This window comes from Helicoverpa zea, chromosome 2 (genome assembly GCF_022581195.2).
Source record: "Helicoverpa zea isolate HzStark_Cry1AcR chromosome 2, ilHelZeax1.1, whole genome shotgun sequence".
Classification (NCBI taxonomy): domain Eukaryota; kingdom Metazoa; phylum Arthropoda; class Insecta; order Lepidoptera; family Noctuidae; genus Helicoverpa; species Helicoverpa zea.
In genome coordinates this window covers 6905296-6917731 of record NC_061453.1, presented here as the reverse complement: position 1 = coordinate 6917731, position 12436 = coordinate 6905296, and the positions used below count along the sequence as shown (strand labels likewise).

The 12436-nt window shown below is 38.4% G+C and overlaps 3 protein-coding genes across 3 annotated transcripts in view; 1 reads left to right on the top strand and 2 right to left on the bottom strand.

Annotated features, from left to right (window-relative positions):
* The window catches only part of LOC124637386, a 41170-nt gene extending 37902 nt beyond the window's left edge, over nt 1–3268 (bottom strand). Inside the window, exon 1 of the mRNA XM_047173814.1 lies at nt 2492–3268. Coding sequence (XP_047029770.1) covers nt 2492–2956 — 465 coding nt within the window. The 5' untranslated portion in view covers nt 2957–3268. The remainder of the gene's footprint in view (nt 1–2491) is intronic.
* Nucleotides 3269–4708: 1440 nt separating this feature from the next.
* Nucleotides 4709–8755, top strand: LOC124640745 (lipopolysaccharide-induced tumor necrosis factor-alpha factor homolog). Its single transcript, XM_047178659.1, has 3 exons — nt 4709–4942; nt 6262–6565; nt 7896–8755. The coding sequence occupies exons 1-3, from the start codon at nt 4930–4932 to the stop codon at nt 7999–8001; spliced, it is 423 nt and encodes a 140-aa protein (XP_047034615.1). The 5' UTR covers nt 4709–4929; the 3' UTR covers nt 8002–8755.
* Nucleotides 8262–11260, bottom strand: LOC124640752 (lipopolysaccharide-induced tumor necrosis factor-alpha factor homolog). The gene is made up of 3 exons (XM_047178669.1): nt 10977–11260; nt 10212–10410; nt 8262–9293 (listed from the first exon to the last, which is right to left on the bottom strand). Coding segments are annotated over exons 1-3 (318 nt in total). The 5' UTR covers nt 10978–11260; the 3' UTR covers nt 8262–9175.
* Between the last annotated feature and the right edge of the window lie 1176 nt (nt 11261–12436).

Here is a 12436-nt window from a genome sequence, read left to right as displayed (position 1 = left end):
GTTGACCATTACGAGCTTCAAAAATGGTAAGGATTAATCATTATTGTTGCATTATTAAACTTTTTCAACCACCAGTGTGAGGTACTCACATTCTTGCTACCTTTGCCTTTGTGAGGATAAATATTACCCCAAGAATTCACAGTTTCGATATTGTGATTAAAATTTGGAATGAATGGGTGACTATTATGGAATGCAACGGTTTCTTGGAAAAATAATGTTCCTGCTATTAGTTCTACGTAAGTAATAAGTACTAAAGGTTTAGGAAATATAACTTCTATTAGAATTCTAACGAAGCCTAAGTAATAACAGTTTTTAAGTCAGACTTGAGGAAAGCCTATAACCAGAAGGAAATTCTTCGTAGTGATCTTAGAATGATGAAGATATACCTACCTAGATATACCTACCTAGATATACCTACGGGAATATGTACATAAACAGCATGCAAAATATCTGTAAATCGTGTAGTTCCGAATTAAGTTGAACTAAATGCTATTTAAAACTTTTTAGTATAGGGTATAAAGAGCCTGTCGGTATTTTAGCGGGCAGGACAAGCCATCAGCCATACTTGTAACATGCGGATTGAGTAGCTATATATTCTGTACAGGTATATCTTGACATGGACTATTATTGCTTAGCTTAACTTATTTGATAAGAATGAAAAATTCCGATTCCGTTCGAGGAAACCAATACGTAAGAAGTGTTAGAAAGTAATAGTAATGGCAAAAAAATCAAAAATAAATACTTTAAAATAAGTGAGGTGTCAAAAGCTTCGCTACAGTGCACATGCATCAATTAATGTATGTGTACCTCTTTTATTTTGTTTATGGATACAAAATAAAGATAAAGCATACGACTGAAAATTGATATTTGCAAACAGGTATTTCTTAATAACTTTATTTTAATTTAAAAATAGTTATTCATTAAGAAAGTACGCAATTGCAAAATGTGCAATACTCTTCACGTCTAATTGATTCTTAGATTCCGCATTGACTGGTCGGCTGTCAGTTTTGTAGTAGGTAGGTCAGAATCAATATTCGTGGTCATATTGCCGCTGAATGGTTAGTTTATGATGTGTTTACTATCTATGATTCATCGGATGACGTTATTCAGCTTGACTGTCAGAGGAAAACTTTCACATAGGGTTTCATAGACTAGTTTTCAGTCTACCAACATTTATCATTATTCAGGTCTAAATTGGTTTAGTAATTTTAGGGTGAGAGCCGGAAAGATAGGCAGACAGTGTTACTTTCGCATTGATAACATTAGTAAGGATGTGAAAGCTTGGATGTTTATGATGTTGAGTGTCACACAGGTAGACCATGACCTACATAAGGCTTCAAGTGACTTTTCTCCCGGAAGTATGTACAATACCGGGACGCGCGTGATATACCGTAAAAAATTTTTATTCCACAATAAGCAAACTTTTGGAAGCACATTTTTTGTCTGAAATTGCTGGCCATTACCGGTGAATCGGATCATTTATGACGGCAATCATTCACGTTTCCCTGAATTTAATTGGTCGGTCTTGTGAGACAGTATCGGGAGCACCGATCTTCGTTATCTCGGAGAGGGATTAACCAATTCCAACCTATTTGGAGCCTCTTTCTCAAGCACTACACTAGTGACAGGGGCGTGTATCTGGCGCCCGCATTAACCCTGCATTAACACAATATATTATATTTGAGAGTGTACGGATCTTGACATCCAAAGTAGGTATTTATGAAGAGAACTGTATTAAAGCTGTAGGGTAATAATAATTTGTACCTAATGTAACAGAATGATCATATTAGTAGATGCAACAATGTTTCAGCTACTTTATGTAAGTATGATGTTTGCATGTAGGTATGTTATGAAAGTTCCCTTATTTGTAACCATCATGTCATCGTCAGTTTCTACAATTACGCCACATATTGGCTGGGTCAATATACGACAAACTCATCTGAAATACAATAACACATGTTCCTATTATATGAATAGGTAGTCTGGTAGTTTTCATCAGCAGACACACAGTAATGGCGTGGGGCCTGTCAGGCGCACTACGCGCTGACAAATGGTCGGGCGGCGGATCCATCACGCGCACTGACACCAGCCTCCACGCGACCTCCAGCTCTGCCCTCACTATACTTAGGTTAAGAAACGTGTCTTGCCCAAATGGATCGATATACGCATATATAAAAGTCTAACTAGCGAAGCGATTATACCAGCAATGGATTAGCTATTTATCACAACTTTTGGAGTATGTAGACTGAATTTGAATCACGCGAAGATTGTGGTAACATCTGCATCACTCTGCATCAATCCACTGTGCATATGTCCCTTGGAAAACTACTTGTATCCTATTTGGACCATAAACACTTCAGTCTCCATGCGTAGCTTCGTTTTAATGATGACTTTGATTGATTCCATTGTTGTGAAGACCACTGTAAACGTTTTTACACATGGGAACAGCCATGCTGATGAGCCCACGGTGTCGTCTCGTGGTGACACTCACCTGGCACTCGTGACACGTGTGCACGGAGTAGGGCTGGTCGCAGTCGTATCGTCTGAGGATGTCGACAAAGTCGCAGTGCACGCGCGCAACCATAGCGTCGAGACCGAGGAGGTCGTGCAGCGCGCGCTCGCAGCGATCCCCGCCGGCGAGCACGTCGGCGCGCGCGCCGCGGTCCAGCGCGGACGCGGGCGACCGCTCGCAGCACGCGCGCAGCCGCAGCTCGGCGAGGCGCCGCGCGCGTGCACCGATGCCCAGCGCGCACAGGTGCGGCACGTCGCGCTCCGTCAGCGCGTCGGGCGCGCCGCCGCCGCCGCCGCACGCCGCGCCCCCGCACTCGCGCACGCTGCCCGCGCCCTCCTCCTCCAGGTCGCACGCGCTCAGCCAGGGGTTGAGGCGCGCGAGCGGACTCACGGCCAGGCCCGCGGCCGCCATCAGCAGCAGCAGCAGCAGCGGCGGCGCTCGCATGGCGGGGGCGGCGCCGCTAGCGGGGGCCGGCCCGCCGGGCGCGGCGCTGCCTCATACCGCATCGCGCATGGCGACCTACTCGCGCGGCCCGGGCCGCGGGGCCGCCGCGCGGGGTGGGCGCGCCGCCATGTCGCTCGCTCGCCGCTCGACTGACTCCCCCCGGGCGCGCATCGATCGCCCCGCGCCCCGCACCCGCCGCTGCGCGCGCCCGCAAAGCCTCCGCTACCGTTATGTAATGTTGCGCGCGCACCCTTAGGTTCCGCCCGCCGCCGAGGCCGCCCTCTCACGACATACACAGTTTTCCGCCCGCCCAACAGCTGACTTCTAGCTATCGGTCTCAACAGCTGAACTTATGAAACCAGAGATGGCGTTAGAAGCTTTACGTGATAAACTTCATTTTCCCGATCGCATTTTCATAAATCAATTAATTTGGGTATTCTGTTTTGTATCTATATCTATACATATAATAAAATGATAGGAAAGTCAAAACTGTACATTGAATATTTTTTTAAAAGAATACTTGGGGGGTGATCCATAATCGATACTGAACCCAAATATGTAGTTTTTAGAATTTTTGTCTGTATGTCTGTTTGTCTGTATGTTTGTCCCGGATAAACTCAAAAAGTACTGCATGGATTTAAATCAAATTTTGCATGTCTATTACCTGGAGGCCGGTTCAACACATAGGCTATATATTATCACGCTATCACCTACGGGGGTTGAGCAATGAATGATTAAATAAACGAAATTGGAAATTCTATATTGCTCACGCAGACGAAGTCGCGGGCAACAGCTAGTAGTAAATAATTGTTTCTCTGGTTACAAATTTTGCAAACAGTCGTGATCATTTCCTACCTAACTTTAAAATTGATGAAATAACTGTTCAAAAAGTGACTTTTAATTACCAGGTTACTTTATCTCGAGGAAATCTGGATGAAAAAGTCTGAAGCGCGGATTTGTCAACAGTTTGCTCATAATACGGCTCGCTCAAATAAAAAATAACCATAAAAAGTGCTAGATACATCAGGTATTCTAATAGCCGTTTACAATCATTCACTGAAGATTCGAGTATAAAAAGACAATCTTTGAATACTCCAATAATGACTTACTTTCGGCAGCCTTTCATTGTATTTCAAAAATGATTATGTAAGTCTACGTTACTGTGGTTTACGTCTTCGAATCATCGCTTAGAAAGAAATCATCAAGCGAAACGGTTGTCAAGCGCCTGAGTAAAAAACATCGCACTAACGGTCGCCGTAACTTCGTGTAATGCCAACGCACTACAGTTACAAACTAAGTAGGTAGAATCTATAGATACCTACATCTTATTTATTAGCAATCGATTGTTTCCAATACTGCATTAAGAAAGACGATTGTTAAGATAAAACAACGTGTCAATGTTATCTCCTGGGTGGTCCTGTGTTGATGTCAATTGTTGAATGCCCGCGCATACCATATAAGTTTTACGAGCCATTCCACATCAACAATGCTGGCGCTACACAATGCCCCAAGAAAACCCGTGCCGTTGCCAAGTAGTGCGGTCCCGCGTGTCATGTATAACATACGGATAACATAGGCTTTATTACAATGCAATGGCATTGCGCATTAATTGCTATTGTAATTAGGCGGCAAACGTGTAAGTTTATGCGACGTAAACAACAAGTTACGTGACGACACATCATCTATCTCTCTCGTTAGTCAGAGATCGTGCGAGCTCTCTGTCCCGCAGTCGTGACGTAATGCGCCCGCGCACTCTTCGAGTGCATTCACTCACAGCGTAAACCGCGCAAGATCACAACGTAGACGATATTCCCTCATTATTATTTTCTCATTGCGGTGTTAGATAAAAATTAATGAAAACGTCACGAGCATTGATCTCTATTTAGAGGCAGTTACGGTTTACAAGTGTTGTGCCACGATTACGTTCAAATAAGGGATTAAGAAATCAGCCGAAGGTTAAATTTCATCACACTATGGACGCCACAAGTAAGTAAACTGGTTTTCGAAATATACAGCAACTACTACAAAAACCCGACCACAGTTTATATTTAAATGAATAACGAACCACATCAGATATACAACATAACTGTTTACCACTTCCAGAAATCACTGTACCTATAGTTTTCAATATTATATTATTTTAAAACTTACATGAAAAAAAAAACTTATAAATCTCTCATCCTACGTCTGACAATGTAAACAATTTTTTGTTAGCTTCAGATAATGATCTTATTGTAAACATTCATTATACCTACCTATGCTACTTAACTAATTTCAGACCTTTTAATTAATAACCTATTATTTTCCATTTTACTAAACCCGTATTAACAAAAAAATATAAAAAAACAACTAGTACATCACTATTGTTTCGTGCGCTGGCAAAGATGGACATGGATACTGAGCTCAATTAAATAGCACGTTATTACTTATAATTCGAGGTAGTCGGTGTTATCACTTTCCGTTTGTAAAGCCTTGTACCTAGCTGTAGTCACGCCCTGAATATCGCGAGTTGTAATTTCATCATAACCGTCAACAGCAGTACAAATAACAGAATTATGGACAATGTCTTTATGCCGAATGCCGCACGAACAATATAACTAAAGCTCATCATCACATTTGACCTCGTGTTACATGTAAACCACGCATAAATTTATTCATTGTATGTAGTTTTTGCTTCCTCCACTGACCTCTCAAAACAAGGCCAATGAAGTACAAATACTCTTCACTAAAATATTTCGAACAGATTGTATAAACATTTGGCCACCAAGGCACCAACAATGGTTGCGAACTCTTCCTCCTATTAATCACTTTAAACCTGATACCTAATGACCTATTTCACGATGGTTCACTATGCCTGTGGTTTGCGTAAATGATGTCGAAGTGGTCATGTTCGTCACGCAACAATGCCGGCGATAGTATAAATAAAATCACGACCTTAAAATGGATTAAGATTTTGAACCGTCTCACATTCATGAATTCTATAATTAACTCTATGATTCATACAATAAGTGGATAAGGCGACTAAATGTTACCTGGTCTTTAAATAAAACACCCATTATGTTACAAAACAAATAAACCTGCGTCACTAAATTAGATGCAGTAATAAGATTGTTGATAATTAGTACCTGTTTAATTTAATTAATGAAACCTGAATTCTCACTACAACTGGACGCAAAAATTGTTACCTCATTGTCCATTTTTGTTGATGATGCAGTGTCTCCTGGGCTTGCCGCGAATATCGCGAGATTCATTTTGCAAAATAAAGTATGACAACAGAGCTTTACTATTTCTTACGTATGTTTCAGTGGAAAACAAGATGGGTCTCCCGCCACCTTATGAACAAACGAGGCCTAACCCTGCGCCCCCACCATCGTACTTCGGTGACAACCCTCCACCGCCGCCTGGTTTAGTGGTCCCTCCAGCCCCTGGGCCACGCACCACAGTCATAACGTCACCGCCACCACTACCCGGAGCGCGCCCTGGAAAGATGGGCCCTGGACCTTCAGGCACCAACTGCCCAACTTGCAACAAATCCATCGTGACCACAGTCGAATATGTTCCAAACAACCGCACACACATCATATCGGCAGCGCTATGCGTTTTAGCTGGGTAAGCTGACACAATTTAAAGATAACAGATCGACTTAGGAATAACAACCAATGTATTCAAATGGCCAATCCGTCAATTTAATTCGTAAGTTTGAGGTCAACTGATAAACAACTGACTATTTCTAGTTCCATATGATTTTCCTGCTGGCATTGTTTTGGGTAATACGTCAAAGCAATAGTTTTTGTGTAATATCGAATGTTAAAACTAGTTAATAGTACGTTTCGCAACTAGTTTCCGTACTTGTGTGACTAATAGTTTTTAATTTGATAGAAACGCAAGTGCTGTAGTGTAGCATTGTTCACTTAATAATAACTAGGTAGGTATAACGTACGACTGTGTAATTGAACAAGATATTAAAAGCTAGAAACCTATTTACATCTCCTTAACTCGCACCAACTCATCTCACAAGTGAGTATGTTTAATGCACCATAACGGACACTGATAACATGGGCAATAGTCCACAATCCTGTTTACCAAGTTCGGACAATCCGACGCTGACGCAGCGCTCTGATAAACTTAACGGAAACACAACATAAGCAATGTCAACATTTTTAGCAATGAGGAAAACCATCTAAGATTATGAGTGCTTTAATTAGATTAGTATGAAACATTAATGGTCAAAAAGTTATTAACAAAATATATCCTGGAAATACCCTCCTATTTTTCACCTCTATCAGATACCTAAGCTGTTTTTTTTCATAGTCTAGTTGCTCCTATTAAAAGAAATTGCATAAATAAAAACAACACTTTTGTTAAGAACCCATATGATCTTTGTTGACAAACAGGCTTCCCAAGCCTGGTAGCAAAGGTAATATTTATTATTCTAAAGCGGACCTCAGACGATCAAGTAGCATGATATGTTTTACGTGCTGCCATGCATTCACGACCTTTAAGCAGCATTGCTTAATGCGAATCACATGCAACTATGAGTACGTGCTGGCAGTTTATTGACAATCAGTTTTATTTCTTTATCCTGCAAGTTATAAATTACATTCATACATAATCATGATGCAAATTGGCACGGTTTCCTTAAGTTTAGGCCGTTTCGCAATCCACCCGTTTTCAGATTTTCGTCATTTGGTGTAATAAACAAGTTAAATTGCACACAACTGGATAACAAGCACAGCGTTCCAAAAAGCAGAATTATTCTCGAAAATGGTAGCTCGAGTATCCTCGCTTAGGCATAATTTAAGTTTTCCTTATGCTGATTGTCCTTCATATTTCAAGCACCGATTGGCCATCTTCGTTAGTTAACCATAAGGTATTGGCTAGATACAATAAGCTGGCAATTTTGTGGACCAGTACAAATAATTATTAAAAATGATTTCAGATGCTGTTGCGGCTGCTTCGTACCGTACTGCATGAGATCCTGCAAGACTGCCAACCACTACTGCCCTCAATGCAAGGCTTTCATCGGTTCCTATACGCCATCTTGATTTTAACAACTCTTCAATGAATTCCCAAAATCTACGCATATTTTGAACACCTTATTGTGCTACAAATCAAGATCTATATGAAGTCTGTGAACAGTTTGTTTTAAAAATCTCATGTGATGTATCTCAATTCTCATTAAATAAGTGACTCATTCTGCCAGGTGCAAAGTCAAGTTGTTGGCATCCGAATATTAACATAGTTTACTGATATTATTAATGTTAATCTTCATATAATTACTTATTCCAGAGTTAAGAAAAATACGTTTTCATTCAAAAATATATTACATTCGTCTTCATACTTGAATAATATTAATATAATTCACCACTAGTGTTAAAATGCATTTCCGATGTAGGTACAGAAACGAATATTGTAATGCAACGTGCATAATTTCCTAAGTACATAAAAATACACATAGCAAAGTAATGGATCGGCATCTAAACTTATAATTTCCTAATTAAAACTTTTAAGACATAATTTTAAGTTCTTTTGTCATAAATAATATGAATAATATGAATATTATGTATTTGATCACATTTGACCAAATGCTTATCGAATTTATAATTTATTGTATGTTTTAGATAATAGTTTAATATTAAGTATATTTTTTTATGAATAATATAATTTATTATAAAAAAGTATCGCTAATTATGATAAAAATGTATATTCGGTTCTGTGATATACTTTTCAAGGGTCTTTCTTTTGTACGATTTCTACCTACTTATGTTTTAATAAATACACCTATGGTTAGTTGTCTAATGCTTATTTGATTTTCCTTTAAATACCTACTTACACCTACTGTGTTGGTTTTTACAAATATAAGCCTTACGTATAGGTACTTACAGCATTATATGACTCTTTATGTTAACTCTTCGAACACCAAATTATAGTCGAGGCAATACCTTGATTTATCAAAAACACGCAACAACTACATATAATAATAATAATTGCGCTTAAACTATTTTGTTTGACATAATAAAATGGAATTTCAATTCAACAACTGTACATGCCTATCATAACTTACCTAACTGCTCATTCCTTGTTGCTGCCGTATTTCCCCAACCAACTAATTGTCAAACAAAAGTACCTAACCTATTATAATTACACCACCCTAATGCGTAATTCGTACTCTATGCCTAAAAACCTTATGTCAAATTATAGCGGGAAATCGCTTGTGATCTATAAAATAGCAGGTCGCCTACTGTACATTCCCAAGTATCTGCGGCAGTTTGGGCAATAATGCTCCACATTCTTCCACCTCTTGACGAAGTACGGGATTAGGCAGCAACACAACCACCTGTAAACAATTAAATAGTTACTTCAAAACGCTTTCTTCGACTCGATTTTATATGTTGCTCCAGGGGCCCGATTCTCCTTATTTTACTTAAGCAACATACCATTCACATTCGACTGAGATCCAATCCCGACTCAATTACGATTGAAGCGTACATATGTGGCATTCCACTATTTTTTCTTTGAAATAAACGTTTTTATCCTTTGCTATCATTCAATAATGAATCATTTTGTCTGCAAATGATTTACGATTGCAATATGATTGTAGAGCAAACTACCGTATAGACCAAAATCACCAAAATAGCAGACCAATCGACAACCAATCGAATGTCGTTGGAATCGATTAGTCTTATAGTAGTAGTAGAATGCCCGAAATGGTTAAAACTGCTATTGCGATCATATTGCGATTCAATTTCTATTCGATTTTGACATTATTAACTTAGGAGAATCGGGCCCTAGGTTCCACTCTAGGTAGATGCTTAGATACTTAGATCGCTAAATACACATTGAACCAATTACACTACCCTGAGGCACTCCTACAATATCACTACTCGGGAAACTTCGAATTATCCTGAAAATTATGTATGATTTTTTTGGACGCTCTATAAGCTACAGTCTCATGCATGATGAAAGATAGTTCTAAACGAGGTTTGTAGCTACTTAACTACGATTTTACTAACGAGGGTTTAAAAATTAGAGCAACCATTATAATTATAAGTGAGATGAACAGTAATAACGAGAACTATAGTAATTAGATTAACGGACAAGTGTAAAGTCAGACTACATGTTTATAATAACATGATAACAATAGATAATTATAGGATAATGATTAATCTATGATGGCAATGATTCAGTGTACTTCTGTCTGCGCATAGGCCTTCGATAACCAATGTACTAATTGTGTCCTAAAGAAAAAACTTACCAGAAGAATATGCCCAGTATTACAGCAATTGTGTGAGTTAGCCTGGTGTTTCTGTAGTGGGCTTTTGTCATGACATCTTCGTAGCAGTAGGGACACCGCATGCCGACCGGCTCCGATCCCACGTGCAATAGTTCCATCTCGATACCCGCCACAGTCTCATTGACCGGAGATATCGGATGATACGCGTTAGAGGTCTCCACTGTGGAGTTTAGAACATTTTAAAATGTAATTCTACTATATTAATCCATTAAAAACAAAAGACTATAAGGTCTTGCATCAACACCGAGTGTCCGGATGATTCACATTTGTGACATCCGGTACTAATGTCGGCAAATCATAACTTACACTCTATCTTTCCATACCATAGGGATAGAAACTAATTTACCTCAGTACTTAATTGGTTTCTGTCCCATCATATTATTTATTTAATAAGCAACCGGAAGATTTCGGGCGAAATCAAATTGATCAATAGATCGATTCGGCCATTAGGGTCTTCCCCGTGAGCGTAATGCAATTTAAACCAAACATTGTTTCTCTATCTTTCGAAAAATTAACTACTGCTTCTTTGCTTTCAGTATATACATAGATTTAATGAAGTAATTGGTAATTAAAGATAAAATACATAATTATTGGTTCACATTCATTGCTTATCATTTGTCTACCTAAGTTAATAAGTAAATAAGCATGCAGTTTATATAACGTTTTGCCTAATAAAATACTTTAGTTTATTGAGGAAAATATAAATGGTATTGTAAAAGTTCTTACTTGTTGTTTAGAAAATGCGCCGTGAGTGATAACGTTCAAGTGTCACTGATAAATCCTTCACACACTTGGTACCTATACAGGAATGTTTGATTGCCACAAAAACTAATCAAGCAACGATCTAGCTCAGATTAATTGATAAATATTAATCATAACGTATTTATATCTCGGTTAATATATTTATGCAGACCACAGTTTTTGTTCAACTAGTTATTTACGATATATACGTTGCCAGCCACCGGAATGCTATCAATGAAGTGCGATATTGGTTATCGAATAGATAATACCTATTTAGATGGTGTAAATCGAATAGGATATTCTCTTAACTAAAAGTAGGTTCACATTTTGTTTCATGTTGTTTTGCAATACGTATAAACTTTCAGAATAGCTGCATATTGCCTTTGCATTTAGAGCATAAGCATTTTCTATAATTTAATGGATCTAATTAGAATGTTTTCTTAGACGAAAACCTAAGACTCAATACCAGGTATAGGTATAATTCATATTTATTGTCTACCGGTACATAGCACCTAGCACCTTATTTTTTATTAGTAGCAGTTCCTCTCTAAATAAATTGAAATAGTAAAAATGTAGGTATGAGAAATATTTCCCGTACATAGATAAAAAGTCGTCTATGGCCTTTTCTGAAATTTTCTGGCCAGAAAATTTGTGTATATCTAATAGTATCCAGATAATTTTTGCACAATTTAAAATTATTAACATTCTGATTTTTCAGTTGGATCCTACTTAATACCTGGAGAACTACGTACAGTTCCACAATATTCAGAAAAGTATTGTCTCAATGTAAGTAATACTTTTTTATGTATGAATAAAAAACAGTTCAATTTTTAAAACGTTTAAAATTACTCGTATGAAATGGTTCAGTGGTCCCATGCTAAAAGACCTGGTCCCAAAAAAAATACTTCTGGCAAGTGTCATTTCTCATGCATAAATGACGTTTCTATTGAATTGTCAATGTCAATGATGGATGCCGCTTCATCAATAGGGACACGGTATCGAAGCAAAAGTATCGATACCGTACTCATGAGTAGAATCGATAACAAAGTATCGTACTCATTAAAGTATCGAAATAAAAGTATCGATACTTCAAGGTATCGAGTACTTTTTAGATCAAAAGGAGATGGCCAAATTTTCATAGAAAAAAAACCCAGAATCGACAGCAATGAAATGGTTACCAATAGGTTCTTTATGATAGACCTTTGATGGTGCCAAAAAATCCAGACTGAAATCCATGGGGTATAGGAGCTATTTCATATTATCGCAAAAATAGGTTATGTTGAATATATGTTGATTTTAAAGATTATTAACATCAAGGGACATAAAAAAGCAAAGTAAACTAACATTATACAAGCCACTAGTAATAACCCCATAGTTTCAGAGTTGGCCTGGTGATTAAAAGGTCTTGTATTTAACCACTCCAGATACGATTAAGCACCGACCTT